Raw genomic sequence first — 17,296 nt, forward strand, 5'->3', positions numbered from 1 at the left:
AATTTTAGAAAGTATATTTTATTTCACATACATATATTTACATTGGCGGAAATAACAACACTGAAAATACAACATTTACACATTCACAGATGTACAGTTCTGCACTCTCTCCCCTGTTAAGACTTGGCACTCATCTTCTCTTTGCAATAATGACAACATCAATTCTCAGTAGGTCAAGCAACTGGAAGGTGTTACGAATTTTAAGACATATTGTTCTCTGCATGTGGTGCTGATATTCTTCAAGCTATTAGATGATGGGTTATTTCACTGGAGAAAAATGCCTCTTGCATGGCATTTACACAAGCTTCTATAAATTATAAGCATATAGGTTTATCTGTTTCAGCTTTACCATGCAATCAGCGATCCTTACTCTGAAGGTCTTAGTTATCTTTGTAGTAGTTATTAAAGTTGATTCGCAGTAGAAAGTCCTCCAAATGTGGCTGGTATCCTCTATTTACAAGCTTTGTTACCACTGGAAGAAAAACAAAAAATAAAATAAGTTTCAACTAAGATTAATATTCTAATGTCAGTCAGTATCTGTGCATTTTTGTTTAAGGAAAACAAACAAACAAACAAAAAAAACAGCCTACTGTTGAAATCTAAGGACAATGGATACAAATGTGTAATTTTGTATAAGAAAGGTCCAGTATCTCTTTCTGGAATTATAAAAAATTTCAAGATGCAAGAGGAAGATTACATGTTGGTTTTAAGTAAAACTGTATTGTTCCAATGAAGAATATGCTTTCTGCAAGCTGCTTTTACAACAAGATGGATGTTCTTATCATAGTATCAGCTGACCAGGAAGCATGTTTAGGTCCTATGGTGAACTCTGGGAGAGACGTTCTGCTGAAGTTTTCTTAGGCAAAGTCCAGTGTGAGAGAGGATATCAAACAAATTCTTAGGACAAATCCCTCAAATTCTATGAATAAACGAACTGACTGCTCTAAACGTCCTTAGTAACAAAGCAAAGGAGGCAACTGAAACTTCCTAAGCTCGTGAACATCCCATGCACTAACATAAAGGGAATCAGCAAGCAGCAGGAGCATGCAAGGAAGAAGGGAAGGTGCACAGTTAGAAGTCAGGGCCTGCACCACCGCCATTGAAGTCCAGACTACTTTGCATTGGCTTTCAATGGATACTGCATCGATGCATTGTGAAAGAGAGTACTTTACAATACACGGTGATTGAAAGAACAAGTGTAGATGAACAAGCACACATTGGTTTTGTAGTGCTAAATAAAGAGGGTGTAAAGAACTGGGTCACTCGGCAGGTTTCCTTACAGAACACTTTATTAATCTCTGTCCATGAAGCAACCATAGATCTCGTAGTATGGGCTTAGGTGGCTCCCAGAGGTGTTCTGACTTCCTGCTGAATTTGGAAGCAGCCATTCTAACTCATCCTGAAATATCTGTTTTTGGTCCTTTGACACCATTTTTGGACACCCTTAAAGAATAAGAAGGGCAGCTCATTTCCTGAAGAATATAAACTGACTAGAAAATATTCTAGAAAAATAGAACTAAGGAAACATTCCACTTCCTCCAGGAATTAAGGGGGTTCTAAAAGAAACCAAACCCCGTGAACGACCTTTGTACTCAGGGGAAGGACAAGTAACATCTACTAAAAACATAAGCAAGGTCTGAAAGAGAAATGGAAAGGAAAGATACATTTCTTCATATTATAGACTAAGCTGACAGCAAGAAGAAATTTTATCATGTTAAAGGACAAAACGTTTGGAATTGATCTGTGCAGTTGAGAAATACTTGCCTGGAGCATTGGATATAAGCTTCAAATACTGCGGGGAGGCTCTCTGAGCCTTAGTCTAACATGGGAGTCAGAACTTTCAAATCTCGTAACAACAGTAATATTCAGCTGATGCGGACAGATAAAGCTTAGAAGTAATTTTACTTATACCTATCTCTCATTGCTGCCAATAAAAAGTTCCAGAAGTCAATTCCAGAGGAAAGAGAAATGTAAGCACGTATATGGAGAGCTAAGTGCTAAATCTTTATTTTGCAAATTAGCAAAGATTTATGGTCAGTTTGGGGATATCTGTTAGACTCCTTGCGTGGACATTTTAATTGGTGGATATGCAGACCTTTGCAGGTAACACAGATTTCATTTGGGAACTACGTTTTCTAACACACAGTAAGTACACACATCTTCCTACTATATGCACCATGCTTCCAAAAGCTCTTTATAATATATTTTTTCAGTTGACTGTTTTCTTTTATCTTTGTCCCAGAAGTTATGCAATTTCTTACCTTTGAATAAGAAGTGGGAATAATACTTGAAGGTATTGTACGACTGCTGCATCAAACCAAAGTTGGGATGAACAGCCATCTGCTTCCCAGCATCAAAGCTCCACGACTGAGAGATCAGCTGGCTGCGGAACTTCAAAATGAGGCTGAAGATGCTATGTATAATGTTCATCACAGGGGCAGCCTTCTCGGTCAACAGACCTCTACCAAAACAAAAACAACGTTAAATGTAGTTGACATCATTTACAGGTCACAGGAAGAAAAAAAAATGGGGTGACAATCCTTTACATTTCCTCTTTAGTTGCTTTAAAAAACAATAAATCCACAAGTCTGCAGCCAACTGCAACAGGGATTTTAAAAAGGGCCTAAACATAGTTTGCTTGCTATTCCAAGAAACTGATACTTGCACTTTTGTATGTGATTTCTAGAATGACTTGCATGTTTGCAAAAGAGATATAAATATCATCTCTTTTGATATTTGAAAATATACGCTGTCAGTTTCTTTGAACTCTAATCCCCTCTCATCCCATCACCCAGTATCCAAACAGCAACTGTAGGTAATTTTTTCTTATTAAAATTTAAAAAAAAAAGATATATGAAAGGACACAGGTTTCTTTTCTTGTCTATAATTTCTGTTCTCTACCTTCTTTTTTCTCTGCCTCCCCACTATCATTCTAGTGCATATACTTTAAGAAGAAACCAAATAAGCTCTAGCTGCTCTCCTCCAACTCCCACCACCCTCCTTCCTCGTGTACAGTAACCAAAGGGCTAAAAGCCTAAGATTCCTAAAAGACAGAGGTCTCTCGCACTGCTTGTGAATCTGGACAGAGACATCGAGTCACATTTGTTCCTTCATGGTCTAGCCCTGGGCACTGCACGTGCATTAAAGGCATATTAAATGTACAGACGAAGCATTTTACAGTTCTTGAGCCAGGATTACTTGTGCCCACTACTCGTGCAGAAGGGAAATAGCATTCATTTACAGAGGCTATGATAAGGACAGGGGTGAGAAAAAAGAATTGTGGCAAAAATGCCTTTAGTCTTCAGATTAGAGCTGTCCAACCTGGGTGGACTTGAGGCTTGCAGCGACAGGGTGAACAGGAGCTGGGGACAGCTCCAAGGAGCCTGGGGGACTAAGGATGGGTAGCTGAGGAAAAGCATCAACGTATGGATCTTGTTATGTGCCATGATGTTTATTTCCCTTCATAAGAAGGCTTCTACTCTAGGCAGCTTCACGTATGAAGACTACTTATACGAAGACTTAGTAGTCTTTATAGTCAGAAGTCAGTTTTGCACACATATGCTAGGCCAAACAGATGGGTAGACTGGCAGCTCCATTAACTTAAATATTTGAAGTAAAAATAAGCGTGCTCGCTTGCCTGAAGATTGCTTTGTTGAGGTATTCAGCATGTGTTCTGTGAATTTCTTCCAAGTTGCCAACAGAAGACAGTTTGTTTCCAAATTCACACCACGTAACGTGAAGAATCTGATTAGCAATGTAACCTTGAATAACTTTCACAAAATGCTGCATTTCGTGTTTATACAGCTGGAGCTGTCGAAACTGAACAGAATTTGATGCGCGACTCACTAGAGCTGAAAACAAAAACAGAAATATATTATCGTCAGGACCCACTGAGACTGTCTAAGCTCAGGATTCTTAAAGGAATGAACATTTCTATTAGTAGAGCCTGCTTAAAATGCCAAGGAAGTTTCTTTATTAAACTGTGACTTCTGAAGCTTAACATGACTGCTTTAAATCATGTTTATCATAAATCGTCTAGCACAGAGTGCTAAAAGCATTTTAAACAGCACTTGTTATACTTACCAGTGCGTTTTAGGTGAAACCAAACATCCTTGAGAGTCCACACCATGTGCTTCAACTGGAGCAAAAAGGAGAAGATCTTGTTGTATTTATTCATGCAGCTCTCCGTTATGACAATATTCAGAGGCCAGTCAACCTAAAAGAAATAACCGAGTACTGATTGTACTGCATTTTTGTGCTAGAAATTATTGGAATACTTCAGAGCATTTCAGAGACATATAAATTAATGCGTGTATATTCATAACGTAATGCAATGGCCAGGATAGGTAATTCCTGTAATTCCAATTACACAATTTTTGACTCCACTCTTAAAGGTATTCCATTACAGAATCATAGAATCATCGAATCATAGAATATCCCGAGTTGGAAGGGACCCATAAGGATCATCGAGCCCAATTCCTGGCACCGCACAGGTCTGCCCAAAAATTCAGACCATGTGACTAAGTGCACAGTCCAAACGCTTCTTAAACTCTGACAGGCTTGAAGCCATTATTAAGAACATATTCAACCACAGTACCAAAGAACCACGGTATCATTACAGTACTACTGCTTTCTACACATTTTCTTACCTTGTACCTGAGCTCTAAGCAACTCAGAGCATCGGGCGCGTTAGGCTTGAACACTTCAGGAAGGTACTTGAGGGCAAAAGAAAGATTGGAAGCAAGCTGGGTGTCACCATGAAGACTGTACTGTAACGCTTTATTCAGGATAGAATTAAGAACCAGTGGATTCAGCAATTCACCAGGTGTTTGCCCCGATCCAAGCTATGGGAAGAAGAAATCCTAATTACACAGTATTAATAAAGAGTGTTGTCTCATGAACACAGGCGAATTAAAGTGGTGACTGCCCTCCTTGCCCCACCATTCTGACTAGAAGGTTCTACTTCTGCAGTAGGGATGCACAAGCAGCTTATTGAAGAAACTTCTGAACTATTTTTGTCCACAGCATGGAGGTAATCTCATACCTGCACTGATTTCTTTTTGACATGCTGGACCGCAGTTTGCTGTGGTTTGGGAGCTGCGAAGCTTTCCTGCTGCAGGGAACGCAGCCTTCAGGCTTCAGTGGGGCAGCAAGCCAGGGAGAGGACTGGTGCTGGCTCTCTGACTCCAGCCTGCCCATCTCACCGACTCAGCACCCTCAGAGGCACACAAATCAAGTTACTCAGAGCCTAAACCCCAGAGTGCTTTCACTAGTTGGGAAAAGGATATGTGTACATACCCTGGGATACAGGATACCGGCAACCGGATAAATTAACCCCGGCTATCCCTCCTACCTTGCTGCCTCCCCCTGAACACAGGGGTAAGTCACAAGAATGCAGTCTCTCATCAGAGAGCCCAGCACTCTCTTCAGACGTCCTCCCCTCTGCTCTATAGGGTATTTGAGGCAAGAGTTGGCATTTTACAACACAGGCCCTTGCACTGCATCTCAAGGAAGTTGCAACAGGCTCTTACAAGTTTGCTGCCGGCAGATGGGAGTAGGCAGAGCAATAATGCAGCAGTTTTCACAGAAAACAGTGAAGTTTCCTTCCCTAACTGTTAATCTGTCAAAGTTAGAAATTATTACTCTCAGTGTGCCAAAATTGCTGGGGAATAGGAAACATTACTCTCTTCCTTAGGATCTGAGCAAAGATCTTTTGCCTCAGTCCTTATGAGCTTAAAAGGGACAAGCTAGCATTCTAATTCACACCATTCTCTCATTTCCATCCAAATGAATCCAGAGGAGTTAAGCTAAAACCAAAAACAACCAAAAAACAAAGGTTAAGAAGACACAGCAAATACCTTCTCGAACAACAGGTCGCTGAGTGACTGAGCAAACTCCCCATCTTCCATTAATAAAAAATGTCTCAGTGCTTCAAAATGCTTCTCTACGTTCAGTTCCACAAAGTAGTAATCAACTATTGCTTTGTTCACAAGAGAAACACTAAGAATGAAAACACAGAAAAGGTATTATTTTTACAAGGAACTCCTTCTTACTGATAACATTCAGCTGTGGCTACTTCAGGCTGACGCTCCAGTACTTTGATATCCGAGACAGGATGACATTCACATAGGCCAAAAGAGAACGAGACAAAGCTTATGATCAAAAATCTTCATCCAGAATATGCCGGAATTAAAACCTACCACTTCAGAAAACTGGGTTTAAACTTTAAATCATGTAATTTGCTTACCAGGGACAGGCTAATTCTGCTAGCACACAGCTCAGACTTAACGTACTCTGCTTTGCTGAAAACATTCACCTGTATACACGTACCTCTTGTAGCCAATACGGATGTTTAAGCTGGTGAATTAGACCTTTCTATATAGAACTTACATACCATTAGATAGATTTATAAGATGGTCCAACACATATGTGGTTTCCTTATATATACCAGCAGCAACAAAAACAACTTCTATTAAACTTCAAAACAGCCTTGAGGACAATGGAGTTCCCATAGAAACGTAAAATATATCCTACTCAATATGCACAAGCTTTCACATAAACGATTTTCTTTTGTTTCCTCATCTTTCACCTACCAAAGAAAGCACAAACCTTATAAATAATACACTGCAATGCAAACTGCTGCAAAATCCAGCATTCTGATAGCAAACTCTTCCCCTCTAAGCCTTTGTATGTCAAAACAGACCTTCAATTTTTTAATTTACGCATAAAAATATATGTTTATGTTACTATTTATAATATAAATCTGAACTTTTTGGACACCCACTGGACCACTTCTGGAAGCAAAGAGAAAATTCAGGAAAACATATCTATGTGCAACTCTAGTCTCAAAAAAGAACTAATGAAGAATACTTCATGAAGTGTGAAGAATTAATCGGTATAATATGGATTCCCTATTTCTAACAGGTACTCACTGAGAGACAAGTGGAGCAGTAATAGAACGTTTCATCAGCACTGGCAGGGACAGGAGCTCACTCAGCTGTACAGCCGTTTCATCTGTTGCTGACTGTACCATAGGGTCCACAGGAAAAGTGTATGATCTTGGTATCACATGATGCAGGAGATGGGAAACAGGTAGTTCTGCTAGATTTAAAAATATACAGACATTGTAAGTTATTATACTTAAGCGATGTGATGATCTCTTTCTATTAATCTCCACAAGCCCCTCTACATTAGAAAAACATAACGTGTCAACATGTATTTCTCATCTTTGTGCCTAGAAACAAATTGTTTAGCTGCTGCAGTTCATAACATTGATAATTTACTGGAAATTCAGATGGTTTTTCTGGCACTCAGCTTTCTTGCTCAAGTTTACTGCATCTTCCCCTTGATCTACTATTCCACGAGTTCTACTCACACATCAAATCGTAACTATCTTGGTATTTTTCAATACAATACTGATCCGATAAGGCTTTCAAATAAGCTTGTTCTTTCTTCCACGTATCTTCCTCTTCCTCATCCTTAGTTTCGGGAGCACTACGTTCAGAAAGCACAGTTTCTTGAGGCCCAGTATCCGGTGGAACTGATTGTTCAGGTTCTTCTGCCTAAAAGAAAAAAAAATGGAAAAATTAATCTTAGGAGAGCTGCTGGTTTTGTCTGTTCACACTTCATGTGTTCTTACAGGTGATTGACTAGACGTTCCATTTGAAAATGAGAGCTTACTTGCCTATACTGTTTTGATGTGCAAAACCCAAACAGTATTACAATGATTAATAAATTAAGACTGACTTACTACCTTAACTACCAGACCACTTAATCCTTTGTAGGAACAGGAAGTCTTCTGCACTACTAAATTTGTTTCTTACCTGTACACTCTGTGAGGAATCTGGAGAAGGGTCCTTGCTGACCCCATCTGCAATTACTGTAATTACAAATAAAGACAATTACTCAGACCTGCTCATAGTACTTAGTTCATACTTCAGATCTGCTCCCAAAGTTGTTCAAAATTTCTCTAATGGATCTAGACTGTCATAAAACAGCCACATCAGTATCAGTCCCTCCCCGCAGTCCAACCCAGGCAGCTTTGTGCACGTTCTCTACCAAGGGTCACATGAGGTCCTGTTTCACGAAGTTTCAGGCCCTTTTTAAAAATTATTTTTATTTCTCTGTTTCTTTTATACAGGAGACAAGACTAAGTTAAATTCTTGCCTCCGAATTCTAACAGCATCTAAAAACATACACAAGGAATTAAGAAATAAGTACGCATTTTGAACATAAACATTTACAGTGACTTTTAAGACCTCTTAAATGCTGACCGAATAAATGTAATTTTATTTTACCCTCTTGTTTCTCTTCTGGTGTGCATTCTTTTTTGTCATCTTCAGTACTAGCATCAGGAAAGACTGGACCACTGTCAGATGACTGTGACTGTGGTGAAATCTTTTCCTTAGCTTGTGATGTTTTTCCTTCCTTTCTACTCACTTCAGCAGGAGATAATTCTTCATTGTACAGAAGCAGCTGAACTGTTGAGTCAGATGAAGGGCCAGAAATGGTTTTACGATGAGGTATCGGATCATCTTCTGTAGATGGAGCCCACTTCCCTATCTGGATACTTGACTGGGATGCATGACCAAATGGGCTCCAACGAGATTTCGAAGGCTCTGTATCCGAAACCAGTTCTCCAATTTTGATGTGTGACTGTGAGGCATGCCCGTGGATGTTCCAGCGAGGTCTGGCTGAGACAACCTCTGACACGTTTTCACCGATCTTAATATTGGCATCAGATGCATGGCCGTGGATGTTCCACCGAGGCCTTGCAGGAGCTACATTTGACACATACTCACCAATCTTAATATTGGCTTCTGAAGCATGTCCATGAATGCTCCACCTAGGTCTCGAGAGCTCTACCTCTGAAGCATATTCCCCAATTTTAATATGAGCTTCAGAAACATGCCCATGAATATTCCACCGGGGTCGGGTAGACTCAACTTCAGGAGTGTAGCTGCTGATTTTTATATGGGAGTCGGAAGAATGCCCGTAAGGATTTGAACGTGGCTGGTAAGTGTCCACCTGAGGCACATATTCTCCCACTCTAATGTTGGCATCAGATGCATGTCTGTGGATATTCCACCGAGGCCTTCTATACTCCACGTCAAACACATTTTCTCCGACTCTAACATGTCCCTGCCAAGCAGCAGATGGCCTGAGGACTGTATTAAAATCATACTCGTTTTGCTGATGTACTGGTGTATTGCCTTCTCCTTCCAGCGTTCCACTTAAGACAGACTGATTTTCATTTAATTGAGAAGTCTCAGAGAGATCCGAGTTAATATTTCGAAATGCTTCATCTAGCAAGGATCCTTGCACGCTAATGGCAACGGGTTGTTCCTCTTGTGGCTTTGATAAGAAATCTTCTATATTCACATTGGATTCAGGTGAGGAATCAGCACCGTACAGAGGGCTGCATGCTCGCTCTGAACTTTGGGGATTGCTTTCAGCCCCTGCAGCTTTAGGCTGAAAATGCTGACCAGCATTATTATTCGTCACCTGTGGCATGGTCAATGTTTTGTCAGTAGAAGTAACATATTCCAGTCCAGGCTCAGATGCTTTTCTGTCAGCTCGCTCACTAGAATGCAGAGGTTTCACAGATGATACCTAAAAGAGAAACGATTATTTCACTGTATGGCTAACCACATAACCAAGCTACTTACTAGGGTACCACTTTATTACATGTGAGATTTTAAATTTTCCAATTTATCACATGTATTACAAATACTGTGGTAACTACCCACCCTGCTGCTGTAATGAACCTTCGGTTTACTGAATGGAACTGAACTACGAAATGAACTCCCCAAGGGAAACCTGCAACACCTACCTGGGGTTTATGTAAGCAAATAAACTCACTTGTGAATGTGGATCTTCCACAACGGTGTTTCTTTCTAAAGCCAACTGGCACTGTTTATAAGGAATAATATCTAATTTTCTCCTGTAGTTTCCATCTGGAAGTTTTTCTAGCATTTCCTGTAAGTAAAAACGACAAAACAAAAGTCTTACAATGTACCAAGTACTACATTTTCTACAGAACATTTCTTTAGATCTTTTCAGAAAATACCTCGATGCGTTTTTGATCTTCCAACAGAAACTTAATACGGGCTGTTTCCAACTTGTGTCGCTGGATTTTCCACAAAGCTCTTTGTTCCCTACGGGCTGCATCATCAGAAAGTTTGCTATAATGGTCAATTAATTCTTGCCTAAATGAAAGTAAAAACAAAGTTAAGTTACAGATTTCCACAAACTAATTTTCCTCTTCCTCTGAAGAATAAACCCCTTTGGAACTTCAGAACTGAGAATTAAATTTTTAACAGTAAAACACAGAGGCTTCATTTACAGAGCACTAACAAGAGGAGGGAACAGGACTGTATTCTTAGCATATATGTGTTCCTATAACTATGCTTGTATGTCTTTCATTTTTGTAAGCATTTTTGGATCTAACAGTATAAAATGAAATAAAACTAGATACATAACAAAAGCAAAACAATTATCAGTGTAAACTCCTCTGTCTGCTTTTTACTTCTGATCTGAAACATACATGTGACCATTTTTGCTGTGGGCTTAGCTTTTAATTCTAAAATGTACCTAAGATTTTTCTTCAACCTCATAACAAAAAATGGACTGGACATGACTGGCACAAATCAGTGGGTCCCAAACTCTTGAACTGCTAAACTATGCTAAATCATAAACTTGCTCATAGATCACAAAAAATCCTTGCATCCATCTTTTAACTGCAAACATTACCCTTGTAGGGCAATGTCTGGGAACTGCTAATGCCATAAATTGCAAAATGAAGTATTTTTTTCTGAGGTCTTTATGATGGTTTCGGAGTATCTAAGCTTGGGAAGACTAGTAAGGTACAGTTACCTTGCTTTTTTTTCCAGTTCTTCTTCTAAAGCTTTCAGTCTTCTTTCTCTCTCTCTGAGCTCTCGGGCATAGCTGAAATCATCATCAATCTCCTCTTGTTTTATTGCAAGGCGACGCTGCATAAATATTTAAAACCTTTAAAAGCCACTCTCAATACCAGCTGTGATGTATGCATCTGCACAAAGTTCTTATTTGCACCTCATGAGCTATCCATTCAACTTAAATACTGTAATTCAAAATAACCTTTCAATGATTTGTCTAAGAAATTCACTTAGCCTTTAGAAATACCTCCTGGTCTTTTGCAAATTGCTCCTTCAACTTCAGAAACTGTTCGCGCTTCTTTGCATCCAAAGCCATTCGTTCTGATATTTGTCGATCTGTATTTCAATAAAGATACTGTTATTTTACATTAACAAACCCACTAGGACACAGGAACACGTGAAACTCCATCACAGCTTACCATTAATGGCTTTTAGTACTTTGCTAGCACTTTCTCGAGCATGAACAATTAACTCTTGTTTGGCTATTTCCATGCGCAAATCCTAAAAAAATATAAAAATCAACCAACTGAAAAAAAATCAACAGGTAGAAATATTTCTATTATTTTAGACTTGAAAATACACTGCTGCTAGGACAGAAGCACACTTTAAAATTAATTCATGATTACAGTACCCAAATATGAATCCAGCAATTCCTTAAAATGAAAGTATATAATCAGTTAAAATTATTACTGAAAGCTTATTAATCTCTAGACCTTACATCAAACCAAACCAATCCAATATACATATACATTGATGCAATATGAAAGACAGAACTAAAAGTGTCCTGACAAAATGATTAGCCATGCAAATTATAAAAGGAGTATTAGCTGAACACTAATTAGCTTGTTGCATTTGTTAAATTAGAATCTAACAGTATTTTCAGTGCTTTTCAGCAGCAAGGCAAATCTCTTGCTGCAAAGAACTACGATGGAATTCCAAGCCTCCTTGAAAACATGAAAATGGTGAGAAATAACAACACACTGCCTCACGTTTTGTAAGTTGTCTTAGAAGACTATTTGCTGCACTACCAGTTCAAACAGCAATTGGCCAATGAGAAAATTATGACCATGAATATAAATCCTTTCAAAGTTACAACATAAAATGAAGAATGAGTATTCAAGAAAAGAAATCCCAACAATCAGGTCTTTACTTTTTCATTCATTTACCTTTTCCTCCTTGCTTACAGAACTGTATCGGGCAATTCTTTCCATTCGACCTACGTACACTGCACAATCTCTCTCTATTTCTTTCAGCTCCTCAAGTGAAAAAATAACTGAAATTCGGGGAACAGGTATATCTGACCAACATATATAATGCTGAAAAACAAAGAGAAATTTACTTTTAAATACATTTTTAAAATTGCAAAATGTTAGATTATGAGCTCATATTACAATTTTTCTTTTAAACTTAACAATGCTTAAAGATACTGATACAACCTTCCACAGAAGATATACATTCTAATCATATCTAATAATAATACCACTTATAATCCCCACAGATCCCCACCTAATAGGGACTGTCTGGAATGTAACTAACACCTACAGGAGTGAGCTCTACACAAGACATGACTCTTAAAAGTATCACCAGTGCACATCAGAGTACCTATTCTCTAAGCTAAGTAGCATAATTCTTCTGCTCCCCCCTTACCCTCCCTGAATCTCTGATGCACTTTTACTCGGTGAAGAAAACAGATTGGTAAGCTTTACAAAAACAGTGTGCAAGCACGCTCACACTGGATTCCCCAGTCTGTTGATACAGACCAGTGTTAGCATAAGCAAAATGAAAAAACAACTGTTCAGGGTGTTATCATAGAAAGGGATGAAATATGACTGGCATTCTTCACACAGATGGAAGACGACTGAACCTGGGTTCCCCAAATCCTGGGGGAATGATTGAGCAAAATACTGCGTTAGTGACCAACAAAGCTGTCATTTATGATGGAACTGATTGCTGAGAGTTTTGCAAAGAGCCTGGTACTATTGGAGCACCTGAGTCATGGTTTGAGAATGCTTATCAGAGCAGACTTAGGAGAACTAGCAGAGGGGCATCTCGCTTGAGATATCAGGCTTATGACTGATATCTGATATTGAGCTGCCCAGCTCTGACAAGACTGGGCTGCTCTGACCTTAAAAGAAAGAGAACGCTTTTTACTTGGGAAAGAATGCCTACAGATTTCAGACACCTCAGTGGTTGTTTCACTGGTACACACACACAGAAAAGAGTGAAGACAAAAAGTACTTTAACATGTTCTTCTTACCAAGTACAAAACTTGTTCTGCAAAATACAAATAAACAAGTATTTAAGCTCTTTTTGGAAAGGTAGTGGTAGAGATGAAATACAAGAACTATGCAGAACTGAGTCAAGACCTAGTAACTAAGGTATCTCTAGTGAAAAATGGAAAGCACTTGCTTGGAAGCCTACATCACTCCTGCTTTTACGACGGGAAACAAGAAATCTAGCCTGTGCATTGTATAAGATAAATCTGATGCTGTTAAAAATGTGTATTTCTGTAGTTCAGATATTAGCAAGCAGAGTGGATAATCAGATCACAAATACTTGAGAACAAATACTTGACTTTCATGAATCAACCTCTTGCTTATGCAATACCATTTACCAATAAAGGAATAACCTTGCTAAAAACCTAGCAAAAGTACTCTAAAGAGATGTGATTGTTTCAATATAATAGGAAAGAACTAAACCAATACTTACCCTAGGACAACACAATTTCAGCAAGTTTATGGTTTTTCCACATATGTATACATCATTAGCAATGTGTTTAAGAAATACCGGGACACAATCTTCTACTTCTTTTGAAATCAAGACATAACCATGAGTCCAGTAATGTTTATCTGCATATCAAATATATATATATATATATATAAATTTTTAATAATTTAATTAATGGCAAAATTGCTGTACATTAGAAATGTTCTGTATGCATACCATACCTCTGAAACAAAGATAATCCTCATTCACCTGGATCATAAATTCTCCATAAACATCTCTGAATACACCACTGTATACCCAATCATAGATAAATCTAAAAGAAATATAATTAAACAATATTGAAAATCAATCCTCTTGCCTTCTCGTCTTTATTACGACCAAATAAGTATATTCTTTAAAACATCAAAGCACATAAGCTATAGACAGGATAAAAAAAAGCAATTAAGTGCTGTCACAGTGATATTTAAAGATATATACAGGACTGTGTGTATACAGGACATGTTTCTTAAAAGAAACCAACTTTATATAGAATATTTCAGTGATAATTAGTTAAGAACAAAGAACACTGCCCTAGTTATTCCTGTATGTAAATTTATTAAGTATATATTAAAAACCTCCAGTCACATCAGTGACACACACTTCAGTCTCATCAGAGTACAGAGAGAGCGAGAAGCAGGACAGACTTATTTTAAAGAGATGTGGTGGGAAGAAACTGAAAGGGTGTAAAACAAAGATACAATACCAAGCACTTTTTCTCTGGACCTAGAGACATTTTTAATATGTGAACAATAACGAGAACACCTATTTTAGAATATTCTTGCTTTTTCGTATTTCCTCTGTGCAATACCAAACTTTTAAAGAAATAAAAAAAGCAATTACCTGAAGCTATAGATAAAAAGGTTCAGAGCACCTTGAAGTTAATCTTCTCTTTTCTTAATAGTTCCTATACTAACATCATTTCTAGAAGCTGGGCCAGTGAAACAACAGGAAACCTTCAGTGCAGGAACCACAGTTCAATTTTAAGGTATTAAGTAAAAAGAACTTTTCATGTATTAGAACTGACGTTTCTGTTATCTATTGGAGCAACAACTTCTATCAGTTAATTTCTTTCAGGTTGATAAATGAGTGAGATAACACTTTCTTCAGAGGATGGATGCCTCCTTCCATGGCAGCCCTGATAGTCTATAATTGATGTTTTGATAAATATAAAGATCTGCAACAAATTCAGGAGTCAGTGCTGTACATAACTATGTATTAGTACACGTAATTTCACGTTTTTCAGGTTCCTAGTGATGCCATGACATCCCGCCCTTGGTATTTCAGAAACCTGACTGCATGCTATAAGTTGCAGGGCAGAAGCTGTTTCAATAAATCTCCTGTTAAATTGAGGAAATCTGAAATTAAATTTCTCTGAAGAATATTTTAAATTAAAGGAAGAAAAACTAAGAAGGGTGTTCGTGTTCTAATTTTCAGTTTAGAACATTTTGACAGATTTTGTTTTTCTTTTTAATATTATTGTATTTATTAAGTATCATAAACTGATGATGGACTACAGCTGTAATTCCTGTAAATAGCTATTTAAAAAAAAATCAGTAGTGTCTCTTCAGAAGTATATAAAATAACGATTTCTAAATTGATGTGTAGTGCATAACAAAACTGTGCCAATCCAAGGAACTCTACTTCCTACTGTTCATTATTTATATCTACTTAATGAAAAATATTATTTTTTATCATTATTATTTTTAATTATTATTTTTGTGCTTACTGAAAAGCTCATAAACACAGTGGAAATAAGCATGAACTTTCCTAGTTTGCAAAACACCAAGAGAAATGCCTCATTTACCAATTTCAGCATTTTACATAAAACCCATATGTTGTTACTGAGCTGGAAAAGAGAGGGAAAGAAGCATTCAGCAAAATGAACGGATCTGAATATGTATTTAGCAGATACAGTCATATCTTATATTTTGTCTGAAAATGTTAAGAGCAGTTGTTAGCAGTTAGCAGAGTTACTGACCATATTGCAATTTAAAATTGCGCTTAAACACAGCTATGCACAGAACAGCATGGACGTACCTTGTGTACGGTTCACAACTCGTCTTCAACAAAGACAGAAGAACCGGATAATGCTCATTGCTACAGTTGTTGAGAGCCTCTTTGTACAGATATGAAAGCAATTTCACACCCTAAAAAAAAAAAAAAATATTCTAATATTAGATGGCAAATTCCACTACAACTTTAATAGCAAAAGATTGATGAATCCGTACCTTTAGATCTGTTTCACTAGACAGAGAAGTCTGGATTCACCTTACTTTAGATCATAACTGCAGTTATGATGACTTTATCTGAGCTAGGTAACTCATTGTCACTTCAAACATACCTGTTTCTCTCCAGTGACTATAGAGTTGGATCAATTTGATTTGCTACAAACATCTCCTTTAGGATGAAATCAAATGCACTCTAAAGCTTATTTAGGGTCCTTTCTTTACTTCAGGATTTGACAATAGAGGACAAAATTCCAAATCATTTAAATCCTGGAGAAAAGACCCCAACATTCAAAGCAAAGGCTCAAGGTCATATATTTGGTAGTGCAGAGACTAAGTATTTTATGTAAAATCCTATCTATTTTTGAAAAACATTGTCATTATTGTAACCAGAACAAAACATAAAAACATCAAATCAGTGATTACCGTAGGGAATGAAGCACCAGCTCCGCCACTGATCCCCAGTGTTGTTGTTCCTATGCCACAAAGTTCAGCTAGATATCTATAAAAAACATCAAAGCATATATAAGAAATTCAGTCAGAAGACTCTGAGATCACAGTGAACTTTGCTATAGCTGAGTATCATACAACAACCCTATGGTCTCATCTGAATGATAAAAGGGATAACAAAGAAATCAAATGTAAGACTTTATATGTTTTTCCTAGTACATTCAGGGATATAAAGAAGTCTTCCTGTGAAAATGCAGGAAAAATACTGAGTCTATAAGAATGTTTCACATTGTCTCTTACAGTATACAAGAAAGAATATATTGTATTTTTTCTTCTATGAAAAGCTCAAATATTTAATGTTATTCTCTTACCTCAACTGACGACCTAATTTTCTGAAGAGAAAGCTGATTGTTAGAAGACTTAAAGTAGGAGGCGTTGACAGAACACAGGCTCGGTAATATTGAAGATACTTTCTCAGACCACTTGTGAAAGCCTAGTATCAATAGAAAATATTTACAAAGTCTGACTGTTAAAGTTGGTAATAGCCTACTTTTATCTCACATCAATTGTATCAGCAGGAAAACAAACCTTTAATAAAATATTTTGTGTGTGAAGGTGAGAGGGACTTGTATACAAAGGAAAGGGTCCGCACAACGTCAGACACTCCAACTAGCCAGATGACTCCTTTATACTCTTTCTACGTCCAGTGCACAGATGTACTGTACCCAGGCACACTACAATAGAGCCTCTTGGTTCATCTTCATGGAATTGCCCTTTTGAAGAGCCTCCCATTCTCTAACAGCTCTACGGTGAACCTAGGGAAACCTGTTTCCTCACTTCCATGCCTAGACTGGATAATGGAAAAAAGCTCCTCTGAAATGTCTAACTCTTTCTAGCACGACTAGGAATTGAATACGACTTTTTAATTCAGTTCCTATT

At 37.8% G+C, this 17,296-nt stretch overlaps 1 protein-coding gene across 6 annotated transcripts in view; it reads right to left on the bottom strand.

Annotated features, from left to right (window-relative positions):
* The window catches only part of TUBGCP6 (tubulin gamma complex component 6), a 25,080-nt gene continuing 7,784 nt past the window's right edge, over positions 1–17,296 (bottom strand). For all 6 annotated transcript variants that reach the window (XM_048080814.2, XM_048080813.2, XM_048080812.2 and 3 more), the window contains 21 exons: positions 16,729–16,850; positions 16,334–16,409; positions 15,720–15,829; positions 13,865–13,956; positions 13,626–13,765; positions 12,083–12,232; positions 11,336–11,417; positions 11,164–11,252; positions 10,876–10,991; positions 10,070–10,208; positions 9,862–9,978; positions 8,298–9,612; positions 7,824–7,879; positions 7,376–7,562; positions 6,933–7,101; positions 5,859–6,000; positions 4,650–4,844; positions 4,084–4,216; positions 3,638–3,851; positions 2,262–2,461; positions 1–472 (listed from right to left, as the gene is read on the bottom strand). In XM_048080814.2, the coding sequence (XP_047936771.2) occupies positions 381–472; positions 2,262–2,461; positions 3,638–3,851; positions 4,084–4,216; positions 4,650–4,844; positions 5,859–6,000; positions 6,933–7,101; positions 7,376–7,562; positions 7,824–7,879; positions 8,298–9,612; positions 9,862–9,978; positions 10,070–10,208; positions 10,876–10,991; positions 11,164–11,252; positions 11,336–11,417; positions 12,083–12,232; positions 13,626–13,765; positions 13,865–13,956; positions 15,720–15,829; positions 16,334–16,409; positions 16,729–16,850 (3,936 nt within the window). In that variant the 3' untranslated portion in view covers positions 1–380. The remainder of the gene's footprint in view (positions 473–2,261; positions 2,462–3,637; positions 3,852–4,083; positions 4,217–4,649; positions 4,845–5,858; positions 6,001–6,932; positions 7,102–7,375; positions 7,563–7,823; positions 7,880–8,297; positions 9,613–9,861; positions 9,979–10,069; positions 10,209–10,875; positions 10,992–11,163; positions 11,253–11,335; positions 11,418–12,082; positions 12,233–13,625; positions 13,766–13,864; positions 13,957–15,719; positions 15,830–16,333; positions 16,410–16,728; positions 16,851–17,296) is intronic.

This window comes from Anser cygnoides, chromosome 1 (assembly GCF_040182565.1).
Source record: "Anser cygnoides isolate HZ-2024a breed goose chromosome 1, Taihu_goose_T2T_genome, whole genome shotgun sequence".
Classification (NCBI taxonomy): Eukaryota; Metazoa; Chordata; class Aves; order Anseriformes; family Anatidae; genus Anser; species Anser cygnoides.